Raw genomic sequence first — 16,671 nt, forward strand, 5'->3', positions numbered from 1 at the left:
CACATCGAATTTCCAAATGGCGAACGCTGCTGACGCTCTCATCATTGGTGGTGGCCCCGCTGGGTTGACAGCTGCGCTCACGCTCGCTCGTCAACAACAGACCTCCTTTATTTTCGACGCCGGGACATATAGAAATGACCCAGCCGATTTCATGCACCTGATTCCGGGATTTGACCATGTCAAGCCTTCAGACTTCCGTAGCAAGGCAAACGACAATCTTGCTGCCAATTATCCAGAGCAGATCGCCATTCATCGGACCACCGTTGTCAAAGTCCAGAAAGACGCCTCGACCAGTGAAATCACTCTCACGGACCATAGTGGCACGCTCTGGACAGGGAAGAAGCTTATTCTGGCAGTTGGAGTTGAGGATATCTTCCCTGCCATCGACGGCTATGCCGAATGCTGGGGGAAGGGGATGTGAGTATATATCTGCATCAAAATGATGGAGCCAGTCTAATAGTATATAACCCCGCGTATTTTCCCAGATTCCACTGCCTGTTCTGCAAAGGCTTTGAAGAGCGAGGATGCAACTCCGCTGGGGTACTCGCCATCGGCGGACTGTCCAAAGCCCCGTTGGCTTTGCACGTCGCTCGACAAGCCGCTGCGCTCAGTCGCAATGTCACCATCTACACGAATGGCGGTGAGGATGTTGCCAGAGACGTAAGTGCAGGAATAGGCACTACAGCGGTCATGACGGTGGATGATCGCAAGATAGTGCGATTGGAGAAACAGCCGGACAAGTCAGCAGCAGCTGTACGCCTGATATTCGAGGACGGAAGTGAGAAACTGGAGGGGTTTTTGGCTCACACTCCTCAAACAAAGCCTCGTGGGCCTTTCGTCGAGCAGCTTGGATTGGAGCAGACTCCCAGTTGCGACATCAAAGCAGGGCCTCCCTTCTTCGAGACAAGCGTCAAGGGGGTCTTTGCGGCTGGGGATAGCTGTGGCATGATGAAAAATGTGCCTAATGCGATCTTTTCAGGATCTTTGGCAGGCATGGGGGCTTCATTCCAAATCACCGCTGAGCTTCTAGGACAAAAGTCTTTATTTTGATAGTTGGATAGATGAATCACACGTAGCTGTCAAAAGCAAAGCCACTATAGAGGCCCTCTTTTCGAGATTCTCAAAAAGATCATAAGCTCCATTACCACCTTAATTGGTGCAGATATGTGCCGAAGATACTACCCGTATACTCCCTCAAATACACCGTACCGCGCCGCCCGTCCTTTCTACAACGCCCCCGGTCGTCGAAATGCTTGCAAAATCAACCATGTCAGCTTCCAAGGAATCCCACGAGAGCGGAATGCACTCCCTCTTTGCCATGATCTGTAGCCATTCCCGCGATAGGCCGGAATCAATCGCTTGTTCACAAGGCGAACGGTCGATGACCTATAGAGAGTTGGAGACGGCTTCTCTATCCTTGGCCGCCTTTTTCCACGCTCGTGGCGTACAAGGTGGCCATACAGTTCCCATCTGTTTGTCCAGGACTCTAGAGAGCGTGGCCTCAGTGATTGCACTGCTAAGGCTGGGGGCATGCTTTGTGCCTATCGACGCCGAATCGTGGAGCCAGGCAAGAGTCGATTCGGTACTGCAGGTTGTTGAGCCCAAACTCGTCATCGTTTCTCATTCGACGAAGCTCAACCTGGACAAAGTCCCCCAAATCACGGCACACGAGGTACAGCGCGTCTACAACGGCGACATTGCAGAGTTTGGTTTCAGTTCGGTCGATATCCTTGTAGATGGTAGCCGGAGCGTGGAAGAGCCGGTATACATAATCTTCACCTCTGGCACAACCGGCATTCCCAAAGGAGTGATTATTCCTCGACGGTGTGTCGAGTATTATGTTCGGCAAGAGAGCAGCCAGGGAATGCCCTTCAACCTGGGCCTCTGCCCGGAGGATACCGTGTTGCTCTTGTTCTCACTTGCATTTGACGGTAAGGCCCAAAAAAAAAAAGAAAAAGGAAAAGAAAACACCCACCAGCTTCGATGCACAAATTGAAACAAGCCACTGATATAACTCACTTGCAGCGGCCTGGGGCGTTTTTTTCAGTACTCTGTGTAAAGGCGCACACCTTGTTCTCTCAGAGCCTGAAAATGTTCTCCAAAATGCAACAAAATGCACCATACTGCCAGCAACACCATCGCTTTTAGGAACCCTCGGCAGTCCCGAAGCGTATAACAATATTAAGTCCATCTTCCTAGGTGGCGAGTCACCAAGTCCAGGGCTATTGCAGAAGTGGTGGCGTCCACAACGACGAATCTTCAACTGCTACGGCCCAACTGAGGCAACAATTTGTACAAGCATGGCGGAGCTGAAACCCAGCGTCCCAATTACACTGGGGCACCCAATCCCCGGCACGGAGCTCCTAATTTTGAACGACCTCTTGGAAGAATCGACCGAAGGAGAGCTGTACATCAGTGGACCTTGCCTTGCCTCCGGGTACTTCAAGAACCACAAGCTAACCAGCGAGAGATTTATTTCCCGACAAGGCACACGCGTATATCGGACCCTTGACCGTGTTCGTAGGATTTCTGAGGGGATCGTGTTCTGTGGCCGACAAGACAGTGTGGTGAAGAATAGGGGATACCTAGTCAACCTCGAGATGGATGTTCTTCCGATTCTGCTGTCATACCCCGGCGTTGAAGCGGCCACTGCATTCAAGCATCAAGACAAGCTGGTAGCAGCTGTGACTCCTGATACTATTAGCGTCAAAGAGATGAGATACCGATTGTCGCAGTTGCATGATCCCTTCGTGGTGCCAGACCAGATTCTAGCGTACCGTGAACTCCATAAAACCTCAAATGGAAAGATCGATGCCAACAAACTGAAAGATCAAATCAGCTCGCAGCAAATGGCAGGTTCATGCAATACTCACGGCACTCAGGCCACAATTCTGCAAGAGGCTGTATGTCACGCCTTGAATCTGGATATCAGTTCCATCTCGATGAACTTCAGTTTTTGGGAGCTGGGCGGAAACTCTCTGCTAGCCATCAAACTGCTTTCCTATCTGCGAGAAAGGAATCAAACTCTTCAATTACAAGACATTTTCGAGTCACCTTCTTTGCTCGATTTGTCGGAGAGACTGAATAGATGTCCGCCGGAACTTGTCGATCAAGAAGACAAAGTCGTGCAATCATCTCAAGAAGACAGCTCAATTTCAGCTGCAATTACAGCAACTCAGAACGGCATGATACGGTCTTCTATCCAGAGATCACCAACCAGCTATATGGTAGTGTCCATTGATTTTCCCTGGAGCTCTGACGCAGGCCACGGTCAGCATATACGAGATGTTTGGGGTCACGTCTTGAGAAGACATAGCATCTTTCATACCTCGTTTGATTTGATTGAGGGTCTGCAGATCCTAGATTCCGAGTCCCACCGCCACCACGACTGGAAGGAATCGATACTGCGAAGTGACAGCATGTGCAAGGCCAAGGATATTGCTATTTCACGCTTGCTGGCGTCAACTCGAGTTGAACACGATAGTCACATATTTAGGCCAGTGAACTCGTTCCGCCTGATCATCGATGAGACGCGATTGCGAGCTAATCTCTTGTGGCTTATTCATCACAGTCTCATAGACGGATATTCAATGGGTCTTGTCATTCAAGAAGTAAGAGCCGTTCTCAGGGGGGAGACCCTGTCTAATGATCCACCACAATTCTTCACTATTGCAAGCCAAGTATCACGAGTCGCGGATCAGACAGGCAAGTCAGGCCGAAGGTTCTGGCAAGAAGCCCTAAACAGAATTCCGAATGCCACTCCGCTAACCCTACCAAAGCCGACGCTTCAAGAGTCACTTGAGGAGACACAGCTTGGAGAAGTGCGTGCTATTGTTGACCTCCCCTTATCCAGAGTTGATCGGATCTGCCGCGTCCAAGGGGTAACGTCGGCCTCAATGATATACGCTGCCTGGGCTCTGCTATTGAGCTCCTACACCTCTCAAGAACATGTGTTGTTTGGGACCGTATTTTCAGGACGACATATACCCGTGTCTGGCATTGACAAAGTGGTAGGCCCTGTGCTAAATAGTTGTCCTCTTCCAGTGGACCTGTCTGGATCGACCACCAAGGCCCAGCTGCTGCTCGACATGCATAGTTTATTACTTCGCGTGAGTTCTCATCAATGGTCGGCAGCTGAGGCATTGCAACAATTAATGCCAGGAAGTGTTGCCAGGGCTTTCGAAACAATGTTGTTTCTCGAATATGATCTTTACGATTTCCCAGAAGACGATGAATGGCACTTTGCTCGCACTGATGCTCCGGAATTCGAGCTTACTGTTCTGATTGCACAGGAAAACAATTGTCTCAACTTCCGCGCGCTCTTTGATCAGTCCAAGTACACTCGACCAGTGATCCAGCGTATGATGAACCACTTTCGCAATCTGTTCCTCGGACTGCTCGACCACAAATGTGACTCCGTCGCCGACGTGCGTGACAAGATGTTGGATGCTTGCGAGTCACTGGCCTTAACTACCAACGCTGCAACACTGATGGCTCCGTATACTGGCCCGTCCAATCTCAAAGCTCTCTTTGAGAATGGCGTGGATAGATGGCCGGATGCAGTGGCAGTTGAAGCTGGAGATCGCCAAGTCGCGTATAGGGAGCTGGACCGGCTGACAAACTACGTGGCCAGTGCAGTGGCAGCTCATGTGCGTCCTGGAAGTGCAGTCGCCGTACTGAGTGACCGCAGCTTAGGTTGGATCATTTCTGTGCTCGCAGTCATCAAGGCTGGTGCGGCATACGTGCCTCTAGACACAAGTTTGCCCATTGAGCGTATGAAGATTATGACTAGCACTTCCGAGGCTCAGCTGGTAATCTTTCCCGATGACAGATTCACCGCTTGTTTCGACGGGCAAAAGCTGGTCTTGGGTGATATCCTGGCTGGTATCGGTGATAGAATATGCCCAAGGCAATCGACGGCACCGAGGCCGGAAGATGTCGCGTATATCACTTTCACCTCTGGGTCGACTGGCGTGCCCAAAGGTGTTCGCATCAAGCATCAGTCCGTCGTGTCATACCTGGCTCACGGACCAGCTCGAATGGATGCTAGGCCAGGAAGACGACACGCGCAAATGTTTTCTCCTGGATTTGATGTAAACCAGGCCGAGATCTTCGGCACTCTTTGCTATGGAGCTACCCTAGTTCTTGTTGACCCTCTCGATCCCTTTGCGCATCTGTCACGGGTTAATGCAACTATGATCACGCCTTCTTTTCTTTCAGTCTGTGAACCAGAGGATTATCCAAACCTCGACACAATCCTTTTCGCCGGCGAGAGTGTTCCGCAGGCACTTGCGGATCGTTGGGCTGGCAGTAGGACTGTTTATAACTCCTATGGACCGTGTGAATGCACCATTGGATGCTTGTTTAAGCAACTTCGGCCATACGAAGAAGTGACGCTGGGCCAGAGCATTGACCGCGTCGGAGTCTACATTCTGGATTCTCACAACCGCCCAGTGCCAGTTGGATTACCGGGCGAAATCTGCCTCAGTGGAATCCAAATAGCCGACGGATATATTGGGCCTGATCTTGAGATTCTGTCACAGGCTCGGTTTGTAGCAGATCCGTTTGTCCACGGACAGCGCATGTATCGCACGGGCGATTGCGCCGTCTGGACTGAAGACAGTGAGCCGAAGTTTCTAGGTCGATTCGACCACCAAGTCAAGGTCAGAGGGTATCGGGTCGAACTGATCGAGATTGAAAATGTCATTCGACTGGTGGCTTCAGACGTTCGGCGTGCCGCAGCCATCGTGAACAACGACAATATCATTGCCTTTGTAGAACCAGACACAGTGGACATTCGAGCAATTGATAAGGCAATGCGAAGCAAACTGCCAGCCTACACATGTCCGTCAATGATTGTGGCCCTAGAAAATTTACCAACGATGCCAAATCAAAAGCTAGATCGGCAAGCACTTCACTCAAAGGTTGGTTTGACGTCCGAAAAAGCTCACAGGCCGCTGACCAAGATCCAATCCCTTCTGGCGGAGGCATGGCGAGAAGCACTTGGCCTGAGCAAGAGCGTTGGGATCAACGCTGACACCGACTTCATGGAGCTCGGGGGAAATTCTCTTTCCCAAGTCAAGCTCGCTCAAATTGTCAGCCGCATGTTGGGCGACAAAATACCCTTGAAAATCTTTATCTGGAACCCAACTCTGGGTGCCTTGGGAGACAAAATCGAGGACTGGCAGGATAAACCAGCAAGTTCGTCCCATGCGACGGCTTTTAATAAAGCATGGAAAACAATACAGGGCCCATTTACGCGTGTTTCTCATCTTGAGGAAGAGTTTTTCCACCTGTCTTCTCTTCATCCCAGTCAGACATACAATGTCGCTATCAAGTTGCAGCTGACGGGGTCCGTAGATATGAAGAGCCTAGAGAATGCCATTGACATTGTAACATCTCGTGAGGCAATCCTCAGAAGCCGCTTCTACATTAGTGACGGCCAGCTTCTCCGAGGCCAGTCCTCCATTGCACTGGAAGTCACAAAGACGGATATGAAGGAATGGGAGGTGCAAACGTTCATCAATCGACCATTTGATCTGTCAACCGGTCCAATGACAAGGATTAACCTGTCCCAACATGGCGAGCAGACTGGCATCATACTCGTTCAGCATCATGCAATCACGGACAAGACCGGAATCAAAATATTTTTGAACAGTATTCGGCAGGAATATCTGAAACTACTGGGGAGCAGTTCTCCGGGGACTGAGAAGCCCCTATCACCGGAATCACCAGATTACACTGTTTGGGCCCAATGGAAGGCTGGCCAGCCGCAATTGTGTGCTCAAGACTCGAACGCAGCATACTGGAAGTCTCAGCTGTCCGAGCTCCCAGTACCAGCATGGAAGACGCTTGACCCCAGTAGGAAAACGTTTGATGGTCGCTCCGAAACTTTCACATTGAAACGGAGCCTCCGCTGGAACAGCTGCTTAGAGTTGTACATGGCGGTCGTTGCAATAGCCCTATCAAAAGTCCAGCCAGTCGCCAACGATGTATTGATAGGAATACCGCATATCGATCGCACCGAGCCAGGGACTGAGGACATGCTTGGTGTGTTTCTAGACCGGCTACCAGTTCGAATGAAGGTAGCACCAATCGAGTCCCTCGAGGACTTTCGAGCATACATCGAATCTGCGCGAACCTCGACCAGAAATGCTCTGGCACATGCAATGCCGCTAAAGGATATTCGAACTCTAGTGGGAGCAGATGAGCTTTTCCCTGTGATGCTGGTGCATAACAGTCTGGATGATTCAATAGCACAGTCATTCCAGTTGCCTGGAGTTACCGTTGATGATGTTGCGCTTAAGCCTACAGGAGCCAAGTTCCCTTTGTTGATTGAATTCACCGAGGGCAAGAATTGTACTACGTGCGATTTTGAGTACATGGAAAACATTGTCAGTCCAGCAACAGCTGGTGCGCTCCGTCTTTACATACAACGTATAATGTCGAGCTTTGGTTGATCTATCGGGTGACTAGTATGTACATACATAGATTAATGTGGCTTCGTCTGTGCCCTATTTTTGTTTCTATCCCTCTTAACTTTGTTAATTTTGGGAACTGGACAGCTGAATATATTATAATTTTACATTGTTTGATTATTTCATACTTCCATGCTCTGCTATACCCTCCTTGTCCACTTGACGTATTGTAGTTACCAGGAAATTGAACATTGCGCAAGTGCATCACAGATGAGTAACTTCCTTCAAGTAATTCTGGACACCAGCATCCAGCCTTCGTAGACCCTCTTGTAACTGTTCATGCGGGACCCCATAGCAGATTCGGAACCAACCAGGCTGGGTGAAATGATAACTTGATCCCGTCGATACTGATATTCCGGCTGACTTGAGATGCTTTAGAAGCTCTTGGTCTTCCGCAGTACTTTGAAGCTGTAGTAGTCTTGCAAAGACGAACATGCCGTAGGCCACAGGGACAAACTCCATTCTTCTTGCTTCCAAAAAAGAGCGCATGATCATATACGCCACCTTGAGCTCAGTACCTCCGTACTCTGTGATCTGTTGCACCTTTTCAACACTCGATATTAGTCGAGAAGCGAGCGCGGTAGACAAGGAGGAAACCTGGCTGTGGAGGCTCAGAGCAGCACTCAGACGAATGGCCTTGGCTGACTGAGAGATCAGGGCGCCCTAGAATGGAATCAGCCTTCAGCTAGAAATGTATACCAAGGGGAATACTTACGAGGCGCATTCCATTACATCCAAAGTCCTTACTCAGGCTATAAACCACGTGAATTTGGTCACTCATTTGACTGTCACCAAGTTCGAGAACTGACACAAATGAAGTGAAGCCAAGTGGACAAGGTCGGTGTGCCGAGAGAGCATATACCTCATCGGAAATATAGTGCAGATTATGCAGCTTACAAAAATCTAACATAGCACGGAGTGTCTCTTGGGGATAGCATTGGCCCAATGGATTGTGAGGGTTGCAAATGAGAACTGCTCTGATGGGAACCGATGATTGCCCGATAGCTGATTCGTAATAACTAATGCTCGACACACTGAAGAACTCTTTCAAGGGTACGTGGACTGGTGTGATAATGGCATGGCTATGGATGCTAATAGAGATGTCGAGCCCGGCCCAGTAAGGGGATGCTATCAGAACTCCGTCCCCGGGATTGCAGATTTGTTCTATGAGAGCAGTCAATGCGAAGCTGCCTCCTGCTGCCAGTATAATATGAGAAGATTCGACTGTTCTCGTAGGGCGAAAGTGGGTGTTCAGGAGGTCTGCAAGCAATGCTCTTGTTTTTGAGCAGCCGCCAATACCCGAAGAGTAAGCGAAATCCTATTATTACAACATATTTCAGAAAACGGTAAGATTCCGGAGAGACCTCGAAGTTAAGCTTACGGACTCAGATAGTTGGCCATGCTCATCCTGCAATGTGTCCAATACTTTCACCTTCACTGGCCAGTTTTCCGCAGTACTGAGATCAATGGTTGTCATATCGCCTGTGAGCACAGCATCATGTTGGCTCAGGAGACTTGGAATGAGATCCTCATTTCTTTGCTTGCAACGAGACGAGAGCATGTTAAAGCCGCTATGAAAAGAGTAACTATCAATTCTCGATCAACCGGTGGTGTGTAATGCTTACGCACATAGCGAATATGGGACAAGGAAAGGAAAAAAGAAGAAAGGGAAAAAAAAAAAAAAAAAAGAGAGAGAGAGAGAGGAACGAGGGATCTGTTTCTGAGTTTCAGGGACATTAGCTACGTAGTTTACTCGCCGAGCCCTTATGGACTTTACATCCCGAGGTCAACTGCCCTTTGCGTGCAGGCCCAAGACAAGGTCACTTCTATCATGACATCCTTTGACGTATTCTGTGATTTAAAAAAGAAATACCATTGATTCGAAACTGTGAACTGTACACTTCAAAAGTACTTGAAGAGGTAAATCGAGACGGTGCTAACAATGTGGAACTTCCTGTGAGTATATAACGTCCTTCTCTTCTTTGATATGGTAATGACAGGATCTTCACAGTGTCAGAACATTTGGAAAAGCATGGATTCCAAAGAATGCGGCGGTGAGACAATCTATCAGAGGCGTTTTTGCGCCCCATGCTAACTCTTGGTCGTAGGAAACAGACACTCAACAAAGGCACATTCGGGCTTATACGGCAGACCCGTCCTTATGGCAAACCGAAATTGGAACGATACTGCTTGATATGCTCGAAATGGCTGGATATCCGATACACTCTACTAAGATTCATACTGAATTTTTTCACAAATCGGTGGCGCCGTCTCTCGGTCCGCACCCTCGAGGCACTGGGGAGCCTGCGGTCTGGAAAAGCTTCATGACGGATGATCATACTCCAATTGAGCTCAGTTGGTGCTGGTCTTCGTCTCAGCAAACACCAGTTGTGCGCTACTCTGTCGAGCCAATAGGTAGACTGGCTGGTGAGTCGGTCGACCCTATCAATACGGCTGCGAGTGTGAGACTGCTGGGGGAGGCTCTCCCACTGGCTCCGGAGATAGACCTTTATCTGCATAGGCACTTTCAGCAGCATACAATGTCGAAGAAACTCCCGGAGGATATTAGCGCTCCAGACATGCCTTTATCTCAGAGCTTTATGGCGTTTGATTTGCTGGAGGAAACTGTTGTTGTTAAACAGTATTACTTGCCCGGTTGGACAGCGTTAAGAGAAGCAAAGTCCAAGTTTGATATCATAAAAGGAGCTATCCAGAAGCTTCCATTCCTGGCAGATTCATTGCCTAGTTCATTCGATGTCTTTGTTGGTTTCCTTGAGTCCTTTCCGCCAGAGTCGCGCCCGACGGTAGAGATCCTCGCCATTGACCTTCTGGATCCTCTGAAGTCAAGACTAAAAGTTTACGTTCGATGCCGTGATACGACATTGAAGAGCGTCTATGAAATGCTATCTTTGGGTGGCAGAGCCCCCAAGACACCCGAGGAAGAGAAGGCGCTCAGAGAACTCTGGTACTCAGTCTTCGGCTTGGATGAGAATAAACTCGAGGACAGCCAGCCGCTTCCCAAGAATGACCACCTTACTGGAGGCATCCTGTACTACTTTGAGTTCAAAACTGGATTGGATGTGCCCAGAACAAAGATTTACATGCCAGTACGACACTACGCACGCGATGATGATCAGATTGCGAGAGGTCTTTCCCAGTACCTCGACCGACGGGGCAAGAATCTCACCACAGGATCTTACTACGAAAGTGTACAGAGAATCTGGTAAGTGCTTTTTCTGTTCGAGACTACGTTCCTCTATTTGCCATCTCTGACAACGTAATCAAAAGTAAACACCGCAGCTTAGCCAGCGGATTAGGGTTTCATACCTACATCTCCTGGACATCTGAGAACAATGCATGGAACGTGACGGCTTACTTCAATCCGCAAATCTATCACCCGGGCCGAAGTGTGGGGCGGAAAGAATGATTGTTTCGCTGTTTAGTCGCCGAGAATATACAAGGGCCCCGGAGAGTATTTGCCCTAAGCTTCATTAAAGTAGTGCATCTTCCTCTTGTGAAGTAAATCCTATGTATGTCCCGGGGTGGTTGGCGAAGAAAAAAAAAAGTATTTGCAAAGAAACGAATGGAACTTCTAACTTTTTCCAACATGATATTCATATTGCTTTCCTGCTTGCTATACAGCGTTTTTATGAAGAGAGAATGGATAGTCCATACCATAGTAAGCGTCTTGCTTTCTCTTTTTCTTTTTTATCTTTGCATAGAAACATCAAAGCTCATATCTCTACAAGCTCTCTAAGATCATATATCCCGTGAGGAGTGACGACATAGGACCGATCCAAGGCCCATCTTGGAAATGGATTGACGGACAGTGTCTTGAGAAATTCCTTGCTGGGCGTGAAGTAAGCAATAGGTGGCGACAATATGGACCTGTCTACCGCATTTGGTCAGGATGCAGTCCCGAAATGTATGTATGGCCCCATCGTGCGAGATCCAGGGAGAGAAGTGAACTCATTAGTCGATAACTTGCAGTGTGATAACACGGCCAGATGACGTGAAAGTGTTTCATAGTGACTCTCAAAGTCATGAAAAGGCCCCGTCTAGCAACGGAGGGTGGCTGTTCCATCAACTGCTGGGAGATTGCATGGGCCTCATCAACGGTGGACGGTGGAAAGAGCTTCGCGCTCAATTTTACAAACTTTTTACTCATCATACAGTGGCCCAAAATACGCCTTTCCTTCTAGATACGGCCGAGGAGTTTCTGAAGCAGATCAGACAGAACGAAACAGGCGTCGTTCAGATATGCGCTGCAAATTCATTCTCCCGGTTTCCGTTCATGGCCACAGCTGAGTATTTATATAGCCCGTTAAAAGACTCCGAAAAGGAAGAGCTCTGGTCTCTTGGGCAGCAGAGCCTTGCTCTCATGGGCAGCGTTCTGGCAGGCGGCGTTTTCCGCTTTGAAGTATCGCGTTGGCTAAAGCCTCAGGTATACAAACAACTCGCTCAATTCGAGAAGGATTGGGTCAATTTAAATGAGCGTATTGTGCAAGCGAGGAGAGCTTCTAGCGAACCATCAGCAACAGTCATCGTTCAAGCATGGGAAGCAATGGAGGCGGGGATTATCTCGAAGAAAGAGGTCGGTGGGCACATTAGCTCGTTGTTGGCCATTTCCAGGATCTGCTGACTGTCGATGGTGATAACACTAGATGATTCAAACTTTGAGTGAAATGCTGTTTGCCAACCTCGATGTTTCTACTCATGTTCTGAGCTGGCTGGTCATTTTTCTCGCCAAGCACACAGATATCCAGCGAGAACTTCGGCAAGAGATTAAAACAAACACCAAATCGCTGATGGAGCTATGTGGGAAGAAGGATTCATTGCTTCATCGCTGTTTCTTGGAATCGATACGCCTTCGGCCATTTACTGGTAGGAATTGCTGTTCCCCTTCCCAGCCCCTTGGTTCCAGCCGCTGACAATGGCTCACATAGTCTTCACAATCCCGGAAAGGTCACCTCAAACCAAGATCCTTGGAGGATATATTGTCCCGCCTAATGTGAGTCCATCAATGCATAGCTCGGCTTAGCCCATATTGACTTGTGCAATTAGACCAGTGTTGTTGTTGATACTTTGTCAATCAATCACAATCCCCAGTTCTGGGGCGATGATTGTACTGAATTTAACCCAAGGCGATTGCAGAAGCTGCCATTAACGGATGTAAGATACAAGTAGCCCTCTCCCCTTTCTCACTTCCTCTGCCAGAAGGACTGATAGATTCCAGCTTCGATACAACTTGTTCACTTTTGGCTTTGGCTCACGAAAATGCCTGGGGCAACATTTTGCAGAGGCAATGATGAAAGCTTTTATTTGTCAGTTGCTTGTGCAGTACGAGATTGGTCTTCCAATAACCGACAACAAGGCGGGCATCGACTCTGGTACTCACAGAAAGGACACTTGGGTTCCTATTTCAAATATTCACATAACCCTATCATCGCTTGAGGACAACTAGACATATGAAAATATCTATGCTTCTTTTTTTTATCAGGCTTCTATTTATTTCATTCAATGTAACTGAAGAAACAGTAGGGTTCAAATATATGTAAAACATGCTTCAATTAAAAAGTTGCCACGACAGCTTGAATCCTCGCTAGGAAGCATCAAGACTGGCAAGTTCCTCACTCGACAAACCAAAACGAGCCACTCGATGCAATGCGCGCGCTACCGGCCTAAATGAACTCATCTGCTCGCTCCAAGCTTTCAATTTTGGCCACTGATCGAAGTCTAGGTCTGCCGAAGCAGCAATTTTCTCATTTGCCAAGGGCAAGATGGCAAAGTCTGCAATCGTTGGTCGATCAGCAAGGGCAATGTACAACTGCCCAGGCTCGTTCAATCGTGTTTCCAAAAAGTCATACTCGGTGCGAATGTATTTGAGCAGGACCGACAACGACTCGCCTATGTCTACTGGCTTGGGCGCTTTCATGAGCAACCAGATCTTCCCAGTGGCACCGAGTCCAGCGGTATAAGACATCAACCAATTCATGATGATTGTGCGCTCAGAAACAGTCTTGCCCCGATAGAGACCCTCGGTGTCGTACCTCTCCGCCAGGTATGTAAGGCAAGCGGAGCTGTCGAAGATATTCAGTCGTTGGGATTGGCCATTAACCTCGTAAGTTTCGACATCCTCTAGAGCTGGAACCATCTTGTAAGGATTCACAGCGTGGAACCATGTCTCATTGCTTGTAGACTCAATGATGTGAATGTGGTGCGGAATATTGAGAGCTTCGATCAACATCAATGGCTTCACGGAATTTGCGGTGGACGTAGGACTTGCTATTCAATGTAAATATAGACTATTACAAGAGGTGAAAAATGTGCGTGATACCTTTCTTGACATAAAGGACCAGAATATCATCCGGTATGGGTGGACGAACTGACTGGTCTTCAGGAGACGCGGCCATATTCAAAGACAAAGTCGCCCCTTTTCGAGGTCTTGAAATGTCAGATAAGAAATCTCTATTATCTTCTCTTTGGCTTTTGGTAGAATTATACGTTGCTGATTGAATTCATTTTATTTGATACACGCTCGGCGAATATATACCTCGTCTAGGGCTTATATATAGTCTCCGGACACGGACCGGTCGAAAACCAGACACAGTGGGACATACATACAAATATATAAATATATATATTATTATTACACCTGCTAGTTAATTCTCAAAGACACGGAGAAAAACCAAAGCCAACTCTTGTTCTTAAAAAAATGAATGTGACTTCTACGCAAGATACCTACCGCGGCCCCCGTCACCAGGGAGAGTATGACCGCCTAAAGACCCAACATGAACTGGTCAAGACGGCAATGCATGGAAAGCTATTGTATTCGCCTGTTGACTTGAAACAAGAGCATCTTCGTGTACTTGACTCTGCCACTGCAGAAGGTACATGGCTGATCGATCTGGCCCAAAACGTGTCTTCGAACGCCACGCTCATCGGGACCGATATAGCTCCTCAACACTTCACCCTTGATGCTGAGCGCCCCGATAATGTACAGCTTTTGACTCACTCGATTTTTGATCATTGGCCTGAAGAGTTTCAGAATAGCTTCGATGTCGTGCACCAGCGATTTGTCCTTACAGTATGTTCCAATGAGACTGCCCTTGATGCAACCAAAAAGCTGTTTGCGTGTGTAAAGCCAGGGGGTTGCATTGAGCTGCACGAGGGGGATATGCTTTCAATACAGGAGGGGCCTAAGCATCCAGCATTCACAAAATTCCGTGATACCATGGTAAACGCATGGGCAGCCATTGGAAACCAGCCAAATCCGGGGAAGTTTTTGGTCCCGTGGCTGGAGCAGGCCGGGGCAATTGATATCCAACACGAATCGCAGACAATAGCTATTGGTGCTGCTGCTGAGGACAAGGAGCAAGGAGAGAGAGCAGTCCGTGTAATGTTATATCTGCTGGAGGGAATGAAGAAACTACTGGCCGGTAAGTCAAAAATCAGACATTACTCCTCGAAAAAGAGACGAGCGGCTAATTCGTTCCCATGTATAGACAAGCCAGGACAACCATCGACAAGTGACTTTGATGAGCTTCGGAAGGACTTGGAGACTGAACTTCGCACTGTTGGAAACTCCTATTGCTACCATCTTGCATGGGCACGAAAAGCTGCATCCTGATAGTACTGAATCTTTTGATGTAGATAAATAGGTACTTTGAAATCACAATCTCTCCTAACGACATGGCTATTCCTTAACATACTATGCAAATCAAGCATCACAAACCTTGTTATCAATTTGTGTCGGATGATGATTCTCCGTCTCAAGAAGATGCTCTGGCTCCTGTGCCCTCTCAGGCCAGTAGCAAGCCCCTACGAGGACAGCTGCGCCCCCAAGGACGCCGGTCAGGAGCCAAAATGCATTTCGGTAACCCTCCATAGCTACAAGCAAGTTCCCGTCGACAAGCACCTGCTGACCATTCATGAAGGCATTAGCACCTGCGAGCAGAACACTGGCTCCCACTTGGTAGGCAGTGTTAAACAGGGCGCTGGCTACTGCATGATCGCCCACTCCGACTTGTCGCAGTAGAATGCTTTGCGCGGGGACCATTGCCACCGGGCTTCCAACTACGAAAATTATTGCCGCGACAATAGAATACCAATATCCTTCGCCATGTCCAGTGCCACCGGCTCTGGCGGGAGTTGCGAAAGCCCAAGCCACTGCGCCCGCCGCGGTGATGATGAGACCGAGCATCAGTGTTGCTTTCTCTCCAATCAATTTGATGACAGGGACCGAGAGCGCTCCGCTTACAATAGCTGAAAATGCTCCTGGCTGTTGTGGTGTCATGGCATCAGCAAAAGATGATCTGGGGGAAGGGGGACAGCGCTGTGGACAGGAAGAGTACGCTCGTACCAATAAGTATACTGCAGTAAGCACAGGCGTGTAACGCAGTAGGTTGACACAAAGCTGGGTGGCAATGAAGAACCATGAGCTGAAACTGCCACCGAAAGCAAAAATGGATATCAACATCAGGAAAAAAGGTGACGACCTCCAGACGCCACGAGGGATTGCGGGATTAGAGACATGTGTCTCGACAAAGATGAATACTAGAAGAAGGGTTACACCCAGTATCACTCCAACGAGAACAGACGCTGAGGTCCAGCCGATTCTGGAGCTGTCGTTTAGGCCATATACCAAAAGAGCTATTCCTGCCATGAAGAAAACGGTCCCTATAAGATCAATGGGCACATCTTTCTCCTTTTCAAAATTGGGCAGGAGCAGACAAGCCATCAACAGAGCCAAGGCAGTAAAAATTAGGCATACCCAGAATATAGACCGCCAGCCTGCGGATGATGCTGTGAAGTTTTCAACCATGAGTAATTATTACGGAATATCAGGTCGGGAGAAGACCTACATGAGAGTAGAGAGCCGACTACAGTGCCAATAGTAGACCCCAAAGGCGCACATGCCGTGTATATTGCTAATGCTTTGTTGCGAACCTCGCCCTCTTCAAAGCTTCGGCCGATAATTGCCAGTCCGTTTGGTGCCTAATTCAAAATGCTCTGGTTAAAATCAGGGGTTTTTTTTTGCACGGCTTTGCATGATGCTTACGGTCAAGCCTGCCCCAATGCCGGATATTGACCGACCAGCTATCAGAGCAGCTTTGTTCGGAGACGCTGTATTGATGATGTTTGAAACGGTCAAAACAGCGGCGCCTGTGATGAAAATTTTTTCCAAGCCGAA

General features: G+C 48.4%; 6 protein-coding genes across 6 annotated transcripts; 4 read left to right on the plus strand and 2 right to left on the minus strand.

The window, feature by feature from the left end:
* Positions 1-16: 16 nt before the first annotated feature.
* UA08_08292 (hypothetical protein) lies at positions 17-7,460 on the plus strand (the record flags this gene model as incomplete). Its single annotated transcript, XM_020263199.1, has 4 exons — positions 17-417; positions 486-957; positions 1,163-1,931; positions 2,026-7,460. The coding sequence occupies 4 exons, from the start codon at positions 17-19 to the stop codon at positions 7,458-7,460; spliced, it is 7,077 nt and encodes a 2,358-aa protein (XP_020116778.1).
* Positions 7,461-7,682: 222 nt separating this feature from the next.
* Positions 7,683-9,039, minus strand: UA08_08293 (hypothetical protein; the record flags this gene model as incomplete). Its single annotated transcript, XM_020263200.1, has 4 exons — positions 7,683-8,141; positions 8,194-8,282; positions 8,376-8,796; positions 8,860-9,039. The coding sequence occupies 4 exons, from the start codon at positions 9,037-9,039 to the stop codon at positions 7,683-7,685; spliced, it is 1,149 nt and encodes a 382-aa protein (XP_020116781.1).
* A 381-nt stretch (positions 9,040-9,420) lies between these two features.
* Positions 9,421-10,905, plus strand: UA08_08294 (hypothetical protein; the record flags this gene model as incomplete). Its single annotated transcript, XM_020263201.1, has 4 exons — positions 9,421-9,434; positions 9,490-9,532; positions 9,587-10,701; positions 10,767-10,905. 4 exons carry the CDS (start codon positions 9,421-9,423, stop codon positions 10,903-10,905), a joined length of 1,311 nt encoding a protein of 436 aa, XP_020116780.1.
* A 455-nt stretch (positions 10,906-11,360) lies between these two features.
* On the plus strand, positions 11,361-12,942 carry UA08_08295 (hypothetical protein; the record flags this gene model as incomplete). Its single annotated transcript, XM_020263203.1, has 6 exons — positions 11,361-11,403; positions 11,654-12,072; positions 12,143-12,362; positions 12,425-12,489; positions 12,543-12,650; positions 12,715-12,942. 6 exons carry the CDS (start codon positions 11,361-11,363, stop codon positions 12,940-12,942), a joined length of 1,083 nt encoding a protein of 360 aa, XP_020116783.1.
* Positions 12,943-13,080: 138 nt separating this feature from the next.
* UA08_08296 (hypothetical protein) lies at positions 13,081-13,891 on the minus strand (the record flags this gene model as incomplete). The annotated part of the gene is made up of 2 exons (XM_020263204.1): positions 13,081-13,763; positions 13,816-13,891. The coding sequence occupies 2 exons, from the start codon at positions 13,889-13,891 to the stop codon at positions 13,081-13,083; spliced, it is 759 nt and encodes a 252-aa protein (XP_020116782.1).
* Positions 13,892-14,193: 302 nt separating this feature from the next.
* On the plus strand, positions 14,194-15,516 carry UA08_08297 (hypothetical protein; the record flags this gene model as incomplete). The annotated part of the gene is made up of 2 exons (XM_020263205.1): positions 14,194-14,917; positions 15,140-15,516. 2 exons carry the CDS (start codon positions 14,194-14,196, stop codon positions 15,514-15,516), a joined length of 1,101 nt encoding a protein of 366 aa, XP_020116775.1.
* Positions 15,517-16,671: the final 1,155 nt, after the last annotated feature.

Source organism: Talaromyces atroroseus, assembly GCF_001907595.1.
Source record: "Talaromyces atroroseus strain IBT 11181 chromosome Unknown scaffold_13, whole genome shotgun sequence".
Lineage (NCBI taxonomy): Eukaryota > Fungi > Ascomycota > Eurotiomycetes > Eurotiales > Trichocomaceae > Talaromyces > Talaromyces atroroseus.